Below are 15899 nucleotides of genomic sequence, written 5' to 3'. Positions count from 1 at the left end.
AGCGATCACCCCTGCCCTCAAGAAGCTCACGGTGAAATTTTGGTTTCTCTCCTGCCACTCAAATTGGGCGTCGAGGGATCCCGTGGGAGCGGCCCCATTCTCCTCCCAGCCGGAAGCGGTTGAGGGGAAGCCGCCGTCGCCACGTGACTTCCTCACCCCCTGCACCCCCGGCACCCCCGTCCCCTTCCCCACCGCTGCTCCTCCTCCTCCTTGAGGCTGAGCTCCATTTCTGGAGTGGTTTCCCGTGCGCGGCGCGCCATCGCGGGAGGAAATGGCCTCAGAGCTCAAGGTCACCAGCACGACCACCGTGGAGGCAGAGGAGCCACCGTTTCCCCCGCTGAGGCGGCAGCTACCGTCCCGACCCGAGCAGACCGACCAGGCACCTCAGCTTTAGCAACATGGCCTAGTGGCTACAGCAGGGGCCTGGGAGGCGGAAGGACCTGGGTTCTAATCCTGGCTCCTCCACGTGTCTGCTGGGTGACCTTAGGTTTAGAGCCAGAGTCACTTAGAGTCAGAAAGTCATGGGCTCTGATCCTAGCTCCGCCACTTGTCTGCTGGGTGACCTCGGGCAAGTCACTTACTTCTCTGTGCCTCAGTTACCTCAGCTGTAAAATGGGGATTGAGACTGTAAACCCCACGCGGGACAGGGATTACATCCGACCCGATTTGCTTGTATCCACCTTCATTGCTTACTACAGTGCCTGGCACGTAGTAAGCGCTTAACAAATACCAGAATTATTATTATTATTTACCCTCTGCGCATCAGGTACCTCACCTGTAAAATGGGGATTGAGATTGTGAACTCTACGTGGGACAGGGACTTTGTCCAACCTCAAGTCAGTCAATCATATTTACTGAGTGCTAACTGTGTGCAGAGCACTGTATTAAGAGCTTGGGAGAGTACAATGTAACAATAAACGGACACATTCTCTGCCCAGAGTGAACTTACGGCCTAGAGTAGGGGAGACAGACATTAATATAGATTAATGAAGTATAAATATAGACAAATATAGGCTGGGAGTGGGGGATGAATAAAGGGAACAAGTCAGGGTGACGCAGAAGGGAGTGGGAGAAGAGGAAAGAAGGGCTTAGTCGGGGAAGACCTCTTGGAGGAGATGGGCCTTGAGGGGGAGAGAGTAATTGTCTGGTGGATGAACTTGTTTTAACCCCAGCACTTAGTACAATGTCTGACACCGAGTAAGCACTTAAGAAATACCACAGGGATAGAAAGATGGAGGCCAGCCTTCCTGGAGGCTGTTTCCACCTCCCCCGGCACCACTGTGGGCAGAAGTGGTTCCCCAGAACTCCAGGAGATTTGGCCCTGAAATGTACATTCTTCCCCCCTCGGCCTGACCTCTCCTCCAACTCTCCCCACCCTGACCTGCACCCCAGCCCTCCTCCCCTGCCCTCTAAATCATTATAGCCAGGATCATCCAGTATTTCATTCAATCATATTAATTGAGCGCTTACCGTATGCAAAGCTGTGTACTAAGCACTTGGGGGAGTACAATACGACACCAAACAGACCCATTCCCTTCCCACCGACGAGCTCGTATTTCACAGGTGCGCTACAATGGGTAGCGATGGGAGGAAATGAGCAGAGGCAGAGAAACAAAACACGGAGAAATCCAACTCCTGAAAAATATTTCCAAAGCTGTAGGCGTCAGCAATGACAGGTGCAAAACGTTCCACTCGTTATTGGGCAGGGAACGTGTCTGCTGCTCTCTACTCTCCCTTAGTACAGGGCTCTGCCGGGGCTCTTTCCACTAAATCAAGCCGCTTCTCTACAGACATTTCTACAGTATCTCCAGTGGTTGCCTATTAACCTTCACGAGAAACAAAAACAGAAACAAAAGCTCCTCACTCTTGGCTTCAAAGCTGTCCATCCCCTTGTCCCCTCCTACCTCGCCTCCCTTCTCTCCTTCTCCAGCGCAGCCCTCGCACTCCGCTCCTCCGCCGCCGCTCACCTCCTCACTGGGCCTCATTCTCGCCTGTCCCGCCGCCGACCCCTGGCCCACGTCCTCTCGCCGTCCCTGAATGCCCTCCCTCCTCACCTTCGCCAAACTACCGCTCTTCCCCTCATCAAAGCCCTCCTGAGCGCTCACCTCCTCCAGGAGGCCTTCCCAGTCTGAGCCCTCCCCATTTCCCCTACTCCCTCCCTCTGCTCCACCTCCTGCCCCTCCTCATAGCACTTGTGTATATTTGTACATCTTTTTCGCTCTCTTTTATTAAAGATGTTCATTCATCTGTGGTTCTATTTCTCTATTTTGATGGCAGTGATGCCTGTCTACCTGTTTTGATTTTGTCGTCTGTCTCCCCCCTTTTAGACTGTGAGCCCGTCGTTGGGCAGGGATGGTTGCCGAATTGTACTTTCCAAGCGCTTAGTACAGTGCTCTGCCCACAGTAAAAGCTCAATAAATACGATTGAATGAATACAGATAGTCATTAATAAGGCAGCTTGTTGTGGGCTCACCACAGAGCGCTCAATAAATACCACTGATTGATTGATTGATTGATTGATTGATTGAGGGGAGAAGGAGGCAGGGTGTGCAGCCTCCAGGCCCTGATCCGGTCCTGGCCCGGTAGGAACAGCCCCCCCTACCCCTGCCGGCCCCCCTTAATCCCTCCCAACCTGACAGCCCCTCCCCCTGCCCCCTCCTCCGTTGCCATGACGACCGTGGGTACACAGAACTACCAGCATGATCTGGGAGTGGGACCTTTCAAGTGAGTGGGGCCGTGGGCCGGGGAGGGGGGTGGGAGACCCACTCTGACACCCCCGAGTACCCCCCCTTCTCACCCTCTCCCCCCAAAGCACCCCAGTTTGCCCCCTCCCCCCTCTGGCCTTCCTGGGCATCTGCTGGCATAGCCACCCCACCGGGCACCGGCCACCTCGGGGTACATCCCTCCCCAAATCCTCCAACCTCCACCCCCTACCCAGCCCCAGCCCCCGGCCCGGTCGCCCCGACCCCTCCCCAGCCCCAGCTAGGGGCAACTTGGGTGTCCTTACCACTCTCCCCCCACCCCCACACTTTCCAAGCGCTTAGTACAGTGCTCTGCACACAGTAAGCACTCAATAAATATGAATGAATGATAACTATGATATTTGTTAAACACTTACTATGTGCCAAACACTGTTCATTCATTCATTCATATTTATCGAGCACTTACTGTGTGCAGAGCACACAGTACAGTTCGATAACAGAGAGAGACAATCGCTACCCACCCTAAACGGGCTCACAATCTAGAAGGGGGGAGACAGACAACTCAATAAAACAAGTAGACAGGCATCACTACCGTCAAAATAGAGAAATAGAACGACAGATAAATGAACATCATTAATAAAATAGAGCAATAAATATGTACATATATACACAAGTGCTGTAGGGAGGGGAAGGGGGTAGAGCAGAGGGAGGGAGTCGGGGCGATGGGGAGGGGAGGAGGGGCGGAGGAAAAGGGAGGCTCAGTCTGGGAAGGCCTCCTGGAGGAGGTGAGCTCTCAGGAGGGCTTTGAAGAGGGGAAGAGAGTTTGGCGGAGGTGAGGAGGGAAGCGCTGGGGTAGATACAGGGTAATCTGACAATCGCTCTGATCATTTCTCCCCTCCCATTTCATTCATTCATTAGTATTTATTGAGCGCTTACTATGTGCAGAGCACTGTACTGAGCTCTTGGAATGTACAATTCGGCAACAGATGGAGACAATCCCTGCCCAATGACGGGCTCACAGTCTAATCGGGGGAGACAGACAGCAGAGCTCCTCCTGGCCTTCTCTCCCTCCCCACCCACCCCACCGGGTCCCTTTTGTCCCTTTCCCCTTGGCCACAGGTATCCAGAAGCAAAATTTCTTCGGCTCAAGTCAGCAAAGGAAGCTCTTCCCCATCCACCATGCTCCGGACAGGCTGGGCAACCACCACGTGCCCCTCCGGGGCACCCCTCACCGCGGGCCCGGGGCCTACATCCAATGCCAAGTGAGTGGTCCGTCCAACCTGGACCCAGAGGGATTCCCCAGGGGCGGGGGGGCATAGGAAGGTGGGGCGGGGGAGCTCCCTGAATTTCTACTTTGGGAGAGTCTGGGCTCCCTTGCACCTACCTGACAGATTCCCTCCCCCATTCATTCATTCAGTCGTATGTACTGAGCGCTTACTATGTGCAGAGCACTGTATTGAGCACTTGGGAGAGTACAATAAAAAGACACATTCCCTGCCCACAACGAGTTTACATAACCTCCTCCATTGACAATTCCTCTCCCACCCCTTCCTTGTTAACTTCTTCCCACAACCCCCCGTCATCCACCCAATAGCCCCTTCCTTCCTACAACCATGACACCTCTTAGTGGATAGACCACTGGCCTACAGGACAGAAGGAGCCGGGTTCTAATCCCAGCTCGACCACTTCCCCCTCGGGACTGTAAAGTCATTACAGGCAGGGAATGTGTCCGCTAATTCTGCTGTATTATACTCTCCCCAGCACTGGCACAGTGCTCTGCACATAGTAAGCACTCAATAAATACCATTGATTGAATGACTGATCGCTCAGTCCGACCACTTGCCTCAGTTAACTCATCTGTAAAATGGGGATTGAAACTTTTAGCTCCATCTGGGACCCGTGTCCAACCCGATTTGCTTGTAATGACCCCCGTGCTTAGTACAGTGCCTGGCACAAAATATGTGCCTAACAAATGACATTAAAAATTGAAACTAAACAAAAAAAGCCCAGAGCAGCAGAACAGGCCCCAAGGCTTCCTTTGCCAAAAATGGTTCGTCCCGTAATGGTGGTATTTATTATGTGCTTAATCTGTGCCAAGCACTGTACTAAGCACTGGGGCAGATAGAAGATAATCCCTGTTCTGCAACTTGTCAGCTGTGTGACTGTGGGCAAGTCACTTCACTTCTCTGTGCCTCAATTACCTCATCTGTGAAATGGAGATTAAGACTGTGAGCCTCACCCGGGACAACCTGATTACCCTGTAGCTACCGCAGCACTTAGAACAGTGCTGTGCACAAAGTAAGCCCTTAACAAATACCAACATTACTATTAATTGGAACTTGTCCATCCCACATAGGACTCACAGTGTAAGGAGGAGGAAAAACAGGCATTTAATTCCCATTTCACTGAAAGAGGCCCAGAAAAGTTAAGTGACTTGCCCAAGGCTACCCAGCAGGCAAGTGGCAGAGCTGGAATTAGAACCCAGGTCCTTCAACTCCCAGGTCCCAGCTCTTTCCACTAGGTCTCATTGCTTCATCAGGACAAGACACGTATGAAGCTTTCTGCCCAGACGTGGAATATATAGAGGGATGGGAATGTCCTGTGAATCAATCAGTTGTATTTATTGAGCGCTTACTTGTTCAGAACACTGTGCTAAGCGCTTGGGAGAGTGCAATATAGCAGAATAAGTAGGCACGTCCTCAGCAAGAATACAGTCTAGAGGGGGAGACACACATTAATAGAAATGACTACATTATGTAAGAATTTCTTATGAATGAATTATGAAGAAGAAACCAGATGGAACATCAGCATCCTTGGGTTCTGGACCAGAGTGGCTTGCGGAGCCCTTGTGAGTCTGGCCATCCTGAGGCAGGCAGGACACCCTTTTCGGTAACGGGACACCATCGGAAATCGAAGCCCAAGCTCCTTGCCATCAAGATAGCCCGTCGGCAGACCGGCTCTCTGCCATCCTTCCCTTGAGTAGCAGCATGGCCTAATTCCAAGAGCCCGGGCCTGGGAGTCAGAAGACCTGGGTTCTCATCCCAGTTCCTCCATTTTTCTGCCATATGACCTTGGCTTCATTTATTCATTCAGTCATATTTATTGAGTGCTTACTTTTTGAGCAAGTCACTTAACTACTCTGTGCCTCAGTTACCTCAACTGTAACATAGGGATTAAGACTGTGAGCCCACATGGGACAATCTGATTACCCTATATCTACCCCAGCACTTAAAACAGTGCTTGGCACATAGTAAGCACTTAATACCATCGTCATTATTATTGTTATAATTACTTCTCTGTGCCTCAGTTCCCTCACCTGCAAAATGAGGATTCAATACCTGTTCATCCTTCTATTCCATGTGAGTCTCAATGGTCTTGTATCGAGCCCGACGCTTAGTACATCTCTTGACACCTAGCAAGCGTGGAACGAATACCCCAGTGACGGTTATTATTTGACACCCGCCCTCTCAGGAGACCAGCCTGATGTACCACCTGTACAAGAAGCCCGTGAGCACCAAGGGATACATCCTGGGAGCCAGAACCGCCCCTCGCTTTGAACCGGCCCTCAAGGTTTGCCCTACACCCTGTCCTTGGTCTGTCAGTTAAGCCCCGGAGCTGGTGGGAAGGGAGAACTGGGAGAACCTGGGGCCCGAAAACAAAAATAGAAGGAAGAGCACGGAATAGGGGACAGAGCCCGGGCCTGGGAGTCAGAGGTCATGGGTTCTAATCCCCGTTCCGCCACTTGTCTGTTGTGTGACCCTGTGAGACCTTGAGGTCTCTGGGCCTCAGTTACCATGTGTGTAATTTGAGGATCGAGACTGTGAGCTCCACGTGGGCGGGGACTGTGTCCTAACCGATTTGCTTGTATCGACCCCAGTGCTTCGTACATCCCAGCACGTAGTAAGCGCTTAACACGTAGCATTATTATTACTATTATTATTAGAGCAGGGGTGGGGAAAGAGAATATTAATAATACCTGTTGTGATATACCACCAGCACTGTGCTGAGCACTGGGGTGGAGGCAATACAATCGGATCAGGTGGATCTAGTCTATCAGGTCGCCGTGTGCAGGGAACGAGTCTGCCAGTTCTGCTGTACTGTACTCTCCCACGCGCTTAGTATACTGTGCTGCGGTCGGTCAATTGTATTTATTGAGCACTTACTGTGTGCAGAGCACTGTACTAAGCACTTGGGAGGGTACGATATCACAGTATAACAAACACATTCCCCGGCCACAGTGAGCTTAGAGCCTGGGCGGGGGCGGGGAGATAAATTAATAGAAATAAATAAATGACCAATATGGACATAAGTGTGGTAGGGCTGGGAGGAAGGATGAATAAAGGGAGCAAGTCAGGGTGATGCAGAAGGGAGTTGAAGAAAAGGAAAAGAGGGATTAGTCAGGGAAGGCCTCTTAGAGGACTGCACATAATAACCACTCAGTAAATATCACTGAGGATGATGCGGTGGAGTCCCTGCCCCACAAGAGGCTCCTCACAGTGCAAGTGAGCGAGAGAACCGATATTGAATCCTCATTTTACAGTTAAGAAAACTGAGACGCAGAGAAGTGACATGACCTGCCTAAGAGCTCACAGCAGTCAAGTGGCAGAGCTGCGATTAGAACCCTGGTCTCCTGACATTTATTTATATTATTTTCGATCTCCCCCTTTAGACTGTAAACTCGTTACGGGCAGGGAACGGGTCTATCGACTCTGTTATAGTGTACTCTCCCAAGCACTTAGGAGTCCTCTGCACGCGGTTAAGTGCTCAATAAATACCAGTGACAATGATGATGCCTGGAAAAAACTGCAGGGGAATTCCAAGAACGTTAATCTTGGCTAGATCTCCCCTGGGCTCCCTGTCGCCTGTGGACGCTGAGTTTACACTATTCATTCTTTTGGGTTCCGCGGGACCGGTTAGCGCTTATGAGGGTGGGATCCCGGTCCCACTGACCACATCCCTTAGCTGACCGTGGGCGGGGGACAAGCAGGCTGATTCTCTGATCGATCCCAGAACGGTCAGAATGTGAGGATGGGGATGGGAAGAAGGGATCTGGGGGCCCAGGGCAGTCACGTCGAGACGGAACAGCCTTCTCGTTTCCCTTCTGACCCTCTCCCAGCCCCGCAGCACTTGGGTTAATATCTGCAATTTTATTTATTTGTCTTGATGTCTGTCTCCTCCTTTTTAGACTGTGAGCTCAGAGGGGGCAGGGAATGTCACTGTTTATTGTTATATTGTACTTTCCCAAGTGCTCAGTACAGTGCTCCGCACACAGTAAGCGCTTAATAAACACAACTGAACGTATGACTGTGTGGTCCAGCCTGGAACCTCTGATCTGGAGCTTCTAAGATGGGTGGTAGCTGTTAGGCCAGACCCTTTGGCTACCCTAGCTGATACGGTCAGTCGGAAAACCCGTTCCTTCCCCGCCCTTGTCCCTTCCCCTCACTACCTATAGTTTCTCTGTAAGTACCTAGTTAATGACGCAGTCACCGCCCATCTCTAAGGCGTCTAGAGGGGCAGGAGGCTGAAAGAGTTTGGAGCAAGAAAGCGTTTTCGGGTTGGAGATTGAAGACTGAAAAGTTTGGGCTTCCATCGACAGGAAAGGACTGAGAGCCAGAGAGAGGGTAGGCAGCTCTCAGAACAGCGAGGCAGTAATAATAATAATAACAATTATGGTGTTAAGCACTTATTATGTACCAAGTACTGTTCTAAGCGCTGGAGTAGATATAAATTAATCAGGTTGGACAAAGTCCCTGTCCCATATGGGACTCACAGTCTTCATCCCCATTTTACTGTTGAGATAACTGTGGCGCAGAGAAGTTTAGCGACTTGCCCAAGGCCACACAGCAGACAAGTGGTGGAGCTGGGATTAGAACCCAGGTCCTACTGACTCCCAGGCCCACACGCTATCCACTAAGCCACGTAGTAGGTAATCCATCTTGAATTATGGGTGGGTCTGTCCTTTTCCATTTGAGGCTGCACTGTATCACAGACCCTGCTTTAGCTACAGAACCCCATTGTTGTTTCATTCCAGGATTCCCCTAGGCAGCTCCATCCCTAGCTCGGGGCAATTAGGGTTAGGGTCAACTGAGGCAGTGCTCCAAATCCTCGCCGGGTCAATCAATTCACGGTATCTATTGTGCACTTACTGTACGCAGAGCACTGTACTAACCGCTTGGGAGAGTATACTACAACAGAGTTAGTAGACAGGTTTCCCGCACACAGGGGGAGACAGACATTAAAATAAATTACCGATATAAACATAAGCGCCGTGGGGTAAAGGCACAACCCCACTGTTACTTGATAATACAGGTCATATTTTGAAAGAAGCCTAAATTGCCAAGAATTTATCCTTATTAGAAATGGATCTCTATAGAAATAGAGAAAATATTAGATTTTTTAAATTAGGCTCTTTGGGGGGAAGCTTTTTCTGGATCCACTTTATACTGCAATTTTGGCTTAAGATTCAGAGATGCCAACAGCAGATTAGCTAGATGAAGGAAGGAATTCATCATATGCTTCAGACTGATTTGGAAAACTCAATGAATGGTATTAATTGGGCGCTTACTGTGTGCAGAGCACCGTACTAAGATCTTGGGAGAATACGGTGTAACAGAATCCGCGGGCTCGTTCCCTGCCCACAAGGAGCTTACAGTCTTTAAGTCCTGTGTCCTAAGGAATACAACTGGGAATACAGATCGGCCCATTCTTTACAGTGTTTATGGGTGGGGAGGGGGAGAATTAAGAATTCTCTGCCGATTCTGTTGATTTGTACTATCCCAAGCGCTTAGTACAGTGCCCTGCAGTCAGTCGGTCGAACGTATTTATTGAGTGCTTACAGTGTGCAGAGCGGTGTACTAAGCGCTTGGGAGAGTACAATAAAACAGTGTCACAAAAACATTCCCTGCCCACGCTGAACTTATAGTCTAGAGGGGAAGGCAGACATTAATATCAATAAATAAATTACAAATGTGTGGCTTAGTGGAAAGAGCACGGGCTCGGGAGTCAGAGGTCATGGGTTCTAATCCCGGCTCTGCCGTTTGTCAGCTGTGTGACCGTGGGCAAGTCACTTCACTTCTCTGTGCCTCAGTTACCTCATCTGTAAAATGGGGATGAAGACTGTGAGCCCTACGTGAGACAATCTGATTACCTTGTATCTACCCCAGCGCTTAGAACAGTGCTTAGTACATAGTAAGCGCTTAACAAATACCAACATTATTATTTACAGTGCCGTGGGGCTGGGAGAGGGGATGAAGCCCTGTCCGCAACCCAGGAAAATCCCATACCCAGCTAGGATGGGCTTGCCTCCATGGTCCCCATATCTTCTTCCGCGAAGCTTCCATAGAGAGACGAAGGAAGTATGTTTGGAAGAAACTGAGGACCGGGAAGGGGTGTATGTACATGTATATAATAATAATTGTGGTATTTGTCAAGCGCTTCCTATGTGCCGGGCACTCGGCTAAGCACTGGGGTGGATACAAGTAAATCAGGTTGGACCCAGTCTCCGCCCCACGTGGGGCTCACAGTCTCAAACCCCATTTTAACAGATGAGGTAACTGAGGCCCAGAGAAGTGAAGCGACTCGTCCAAGGTCACGCAGCAGACAAGTGGCGCATTTAGGAGTAGAACCCAGGACTCCCGACTCGCAGGCCCTGGCTCTATCCACTACATATATGCAGCTGAACGCACGTGTTTTGCTAGAAGCCCACATTTGACTGTGCTTGTTCCCAAACAGGAAGTAATACCCAGCCCAGTGGCGTACCAACTGTCGTGGGCCCAGGAACGGAAGTATCCACCGGCCTTTGCTCCATTCAATGTCAAAGTCCCGCGGTTTCAGGAGAGATACACAGACACACTGTATTTTCCCAGGTCAGCAGCTCTCCTCCCAATCCTCCCTTCGGCTCAGGGGCTGAGCAGCAAGCCAGGTGGGGGTGGTCCTGGGTGGGACCCAGGATTAATAATACTAACGATGGTATCTGTTAAGCGCTCACTATACGCCAGGCGCTGTACTAAGCTCTGGGGTGGGTACAAGCAGATGAAGTTGGACCCAGTCCCTTTTCCAGTCGGGGCTTATAGTCTCAATCCCCATTTTACAGATGAGGGGGGTGGGTACAAGCAAATGAAGTTGGACCCAATCCCTGTCCCATGCGGGGCTTATAGTCTCAATCCCCATTTTACAGGTGAGGTAACTGAGGCCCAGTTACTGAGCAAACTGAGACTTTATCTGGCCTGATTAACTTGTATCTATCCCAGCGCTCAGAATAGTGTTTGACACTTAGTAAGGGCTTAACAGATGCCATTTAAAAGAAGAAGTTTACAGGCCCTCTCTGAATCTTCCAGTTCATCAGGGGAGGAGCTGTTCAGTGGTCTTGTCCGATTACCGCAAGGTCATCTCACACCAGTGTTGCAGTCAGTAGGCTTTGAGTTATCGCTTGGCCTAGAGGATAGAGCACGCGTCCGAGAGTCAGAAGGACCTGGGTTCTAATCCCAGCTCCTCCACTTGCCTGATGTGTGATCTTGGGCAAGCCACTTAACTTCTCTGTGCCTCAAGTTACCGCCTCTGGAAAATGAGGACGAAGATTGTGAACTCTATGAGGGTCAGGATTGTGCTCAACCTGATTAGCTCGTTATCTACTAATGATAGTTTGTATCTATTAATGATAATAATAATTGTGTTATTTGTTAAGCATTTACTATGTGCCAGGCACTCCACTAAGCACTGGGCTAGATAGGAGACACTCAGGTCAGGCTCAGTCCCTAGCCTTCACAGGGTTCACAATCTTAAATTGCTGCTGAGAAGCAGCATGGCATAGTGGATAGAGCTCGGGTCTGGGAGTCAGAAGTTCACGGGTTCTAATCCCGGCTCCGCCACTTGTCTCCTGTGTGGTCTTGTGCAAATCACTTCTCGGTGCCTCAGTTACCTCATCTGTAAAATGGGGTTTGAGACTGTGAGCCCCACGTGGGACTGGGTCCAACCTGATTTGCTTGTATCCACCCCAGCGCTTGGTACAGTACCTGGCACATAGTAAACACTTAACAAATACCTTAATTATTATCATTATTATCATTATTATTATTATTATGAAGTCATGCCTGGACTTGATGGGAGAGTGAAGGTCCTCAAATCTCAGGGAGATGGGGTCCTCAGTGGTTGTCAGTGAACCCTCCTTCCAGAGGAAGTTTTCCCTTCAAGCATTCATAAATAAACGAATAAATAAATCTGTAACTTCTACGGGTCCCCGGGGTTGAATCCGATAGTTTGCTCGATCCATCAATGCCGTCGATCGATTCTCTTCGATCCACACGTTTTTGTGTCTCCCTCAGCCCCAACACCTACACTCCAGAGAAGCTGCCTCCCCGGAAAATCACCTGGCCCATGAAATTTGGAGCTCCTGACTGGAATCTGGTGCCATTTCCCAAGAAAAGGACCCTAAAAACGGAGGTACGGGCCTGATTGCCACAGAGTTTTTCAACTGGCCAGGGATCCATCACCTTCTCTGGGAGGAGCCGGGACAAAAGAGCCAGTTGAAGACATTCAGTCATTTCTTCTGCTCTGGGGAGGGAGATGGAGCCCAGGCGAGGCTGAGTTTCGATAGCACGAACTTGGATTTGGGTTGTTTCTACTCTGTCCTTGGGTTTTCCCTTGGGTCCCTGCCCCAGGGGGGTCTGTACTAGGTTAGGTCACCTCAAATTCAAGGAGATGAGAGGAAAGTGAAGCGGATTAGAGTTCCCCAGGCCTGGAATGCTCTGGGGGTCCCCAAGATTGTCCAACCTAGGAAGACCCAGAGCCCACAAGCCCACATCCTCCCTTCTGATAACCTCAGGGGGCAACCAGAATTGGACCGGTCATTATTTCTGTCTCCCGGTGACACAAAAAGAAACAGAAACGGTTTGGGGAGGACAGAAGCTCGGACTTGACGACCCTGAGCTTAGCCCCATAAGGTTCTCCGGTAGAATAAGAGTAGCAGTGGTTGAGGGGGGAATCTCCAACCCCCTCAAGCCCCCAAAGTCCTCCGGGAGTCAGCCAAGGCCCTGCTCTGTAGGGGCAGGACCTGGGAATCTAGTGGGAAGCCATAGGATCAGGTTCCGTCTGCAGTAGTAATAATTATGATGATGATCATAATATCAAACATATTCATTGAGCACTTACTCTGTGCAGAGCACTGTTCTAAGCACTTGCAAGAGTACAATACCAATAATAATAATAGTAATAATAAATTGAGGTATGTGTTAAGAACTCACTGTGTGCTAAGCACTGTACTAAGCGCCGTGGTAGTTTCAAGATCATCCGGTCAGATGCAGTCCCTGTCATTCATTCATTCAATAGTATTTATTGAGCGCTTACTATGTGCAGAGCACTGTACTAAGCGCTTGGAATGTACAATTCGGCAACAGATAGAGACGATCCCTGACCAATGACGGGCTCACGGTCTAATCGGGGGAGACAGACGGACAAAAACAAGACAACCTAATCATGATAAATAGAATCAAGGGGATGGACACCTCATTAACAAAATAAGTAGGATAATAAAAATATATACAAATGAGCACAGTGCTGAGGGGAGGGGAAGGGAGAGGGGGAGTGGGCTCACGGTCTAAGGGAAGCAGCGTGGCTCAGTGGAAAGAGCCCTGGCTTTGGAGTCAGAGGTCATGGGTTCGTATCCCGACTCTGCCACTTACCAGCTGTGTGACTGTGGGCAAGTCACTTAATTTCTCTGTGCCTCATTACCTCATCTGTAAAATGGGGCTTAAGACTGTGAGCCCCGCACTTAGAACAGTGCTCTGCACATAGTAAGCGCTTAACAAATACCAACATTATTAAGGGAGAAAAGATGTTCTTATCCCCATTTTACAGATGGGGGTACAAAGGTCTAGAGAAGTGCCTTGCCCAAGCTCACAATGAGGGCAAGTGGCAGGCTCAGGATTAGAACGCAGGTCCTTTGCCTCCCAGGCCTGTGCTCTTTCCACTAGACCATGCTGATTCTTGGGGTTTGCAGTCCAAATGCTGGGGTCTTTTCACCCCATCTCCCTCTCTAACCTCTGCCCCTCTCAGTCCTACACCCTCCAAACCCCAGCCTGGTTCTAAGCCCCACCAGGTAAAAGGGACGTGGAATGTGGGCGGTGGGGAGGGTTTCACCCTAGCACAGCTCTTGCTTTCAGTTCCAACACCCCTTTGGGCCAGAGTAAGAGGTGAGAACACGTGAGTCCAGGCTAGGACCTGCAGACCCTTAGAGCAGCGCGGCCTAATGAATAGAGCCCGGGCCTGGGAGTCAGCAGGACCTGGGTTCGAATCCCAGCTCCGCTGCTTGTCTGCTGTGTGACCTTGGGTGAGTCGCTTCACTTCTCTGTGCCTCGGTTACCTCATTTATAAAATAGGGATTAAGACTGTGAGCCCCATGTGGAACAACCTGATTACCTTGAATCTATCCCAGCCCTTAGAACGGTGCTTGGCACATTGTAAGAACTTAACAGAGATAATCATTATCATTATTATCATTATTCTCTGCGCCTCAGTCCCCTCATCTGAAAAATGGGGGATTAAGACTGTGAGTCCTTTATGGGGCAGGGACAGTATCCAACCCAGTTATCTCGTATCTACCTCAATGCTTAGTACAGGGCTTGACACATAATAAGTACTTACCGAATACCGCAGTTATTATTATTATATAATATATAATTAATAATAATGTCAGAGCTCCAACACCCAAATCAGGTCCAGGCCACACCTGCATTCTGTTCTCCTGGATGGTGGATGGGACCTTCTCAGACCCTGGGACCCAACGCAAGACCCCCCTCCTGTCCCCTGGTTGTCCCCTCTCTCAGCAGGGGGGTATGATTCCCTTCTTCCCTTCTAATAGCAATGACATGAAACTCCACACATCCTTCCCCCCGCAGCTGATCACCGACCGAGAATTCCGGAAACATCGCAACCGGGTGGCCTACCTGGGCCTCTACTATAGCTGAGAGGAGGCAGAGCCCCGCTCCACCTCAGCCTCCCCATCCTGCTGTCCAATGCTGTCCCATAAAGATTCATTCTGCCCCAGCAGGCCTGCATGACTGTCATCTGTCCACTCCAACTCCTCCGGGTGGGCGACCAGTCTCCTCAGGCTTATCCAAGGGGCAGATCCAGGCAATGGGGTGCTTTCGGGCCTCTGCCCATTCTGCCCCTTGGAAAATGGCAGGAGACTGAAGCAGTTGGGAGGAAATGGGGCTATTGGGTCTGGCATGCCGAGCTCCCCCTCTTCCTATCACAGAGCAGACTGTTCCTATCCAGAAAAGGGACCCAAGGCAGTCCGGATCACCACCCCCAGAACTTCTGGTTGCTCGGAGGGCCAGAGGGACCTGCTGGACCGGGGCGCCGGCCCCAGAATCCCCCAAACCGAGGGTACCTCTTTGGACGGAACTGCCCTTCGTCCCTGGAGACGCCCCTTGGTCAGTGATCCATCCCACAGCGGGAAGCCCCCGCCCCGTGGGGCTCCGCGTCTGCCCCCCAGGGTGGTGGGGCCCCCAGCTCAGTGATACTCATGGTAAGTCCTGCGCAGGCCAAAACCGGCAGCCCAGCCTGAGCGGATCCAAACCTGCACTGGCTCACGCCATCCCCGGCGTGGCTTAGTGGATAGAGTACGGGCTTGGGAGTCAGAAGGATCTGGGTTCTAAACCCGGCTCCACCACTTGTCTCCTGTATGACCTTGGACAAGTCACTTCACTTCTCCGTGCCTCAGTTACCTCACCTGTAAAATAGGGATTGAGACTGTGAGCCCCTTTGGGACAGGGACCGTGTCCAACCCGATTTTGCTTGTATCCACCCCAGTGCTTGGCACAGAGTAATAATAATAACGTTGGCATTTGTTAAGCGCTTACTATGTGCAGAGCACTGTTCTAAGCACTGGGAGGGCATACAAGGTGATCAGATGTCCCACGTGGGGCTCACAGTCTTCATCCTCATTTTACAGATGAGGGAACTGAGGCCCAGAGAAGTTAAGTGACTTAATAATAATGTTGGTATTTGTTAAGCGCTTACTATGTGCCGAGCACTTTTCTAAGCACTGGGGTAGATACAGGGTAATCAGGTTGTCCCACGTGAGGCTCACAGTTAATCGCCATTTTACAGATGAGGGAACTGAGGCACAGAGAAGTTAAGTGACTTGCCCACAGTCACACAGCTGACAAGTGGCAGAGCCGGGATTCGAACTCATGACCT

The 15899-nt window shown here is 50.5% G+C and overlaps 1 protein-coding gene across 1 annotated transcript; it reads left to right on the top strand.

Moving 5' to 3' along the window:
• The first annotated feature begins 2646 nt into the window (after positions 1-2646).
• PIFO (primary cilia formation) lies at positions 2647-14744 on the top strand. The gene is made up of 6 exons (XM_001517932.3): positions 2647-2724; positions 3822-3964; positions 6174-6272; positions 10434-10567; positions 12023-12140; positions 14594-14744. The coding sequence occupies exons 1-6, from the start codon at positions 2700-2702 to the stop codon at positions 14660-14662; spliced, it is 588 nt and encodes a 195-aa protein (XP_001517982.1). The 5' UTR covers positions 2647-2699; the 3' UTR covers positions 14663-14744.
• Positions 14745-15899: the final 1155 nt, after the last annotated feature.

Source organism: Ornithorhynchus anatinus, chromosome 7, assembly GCF_004115215.2.
Source record: "Ornithorhynchus anatinus isolate Pmale09 chromosome 7, mOrnAna1.pri.v4, whole genome shotgun sequence".
Lineage (NCBI taxonomy): Eukaryota > Metazoa > Chordata > Mammalia > Monotremata > Ornithorhynchidae > Ornithorhynchus > Ornithorhynchus anatinus.
Note: the sequence above shows the minus strand (reverse complement) of the source record. Positions and strands in the feature narration are given on the sequence as shown.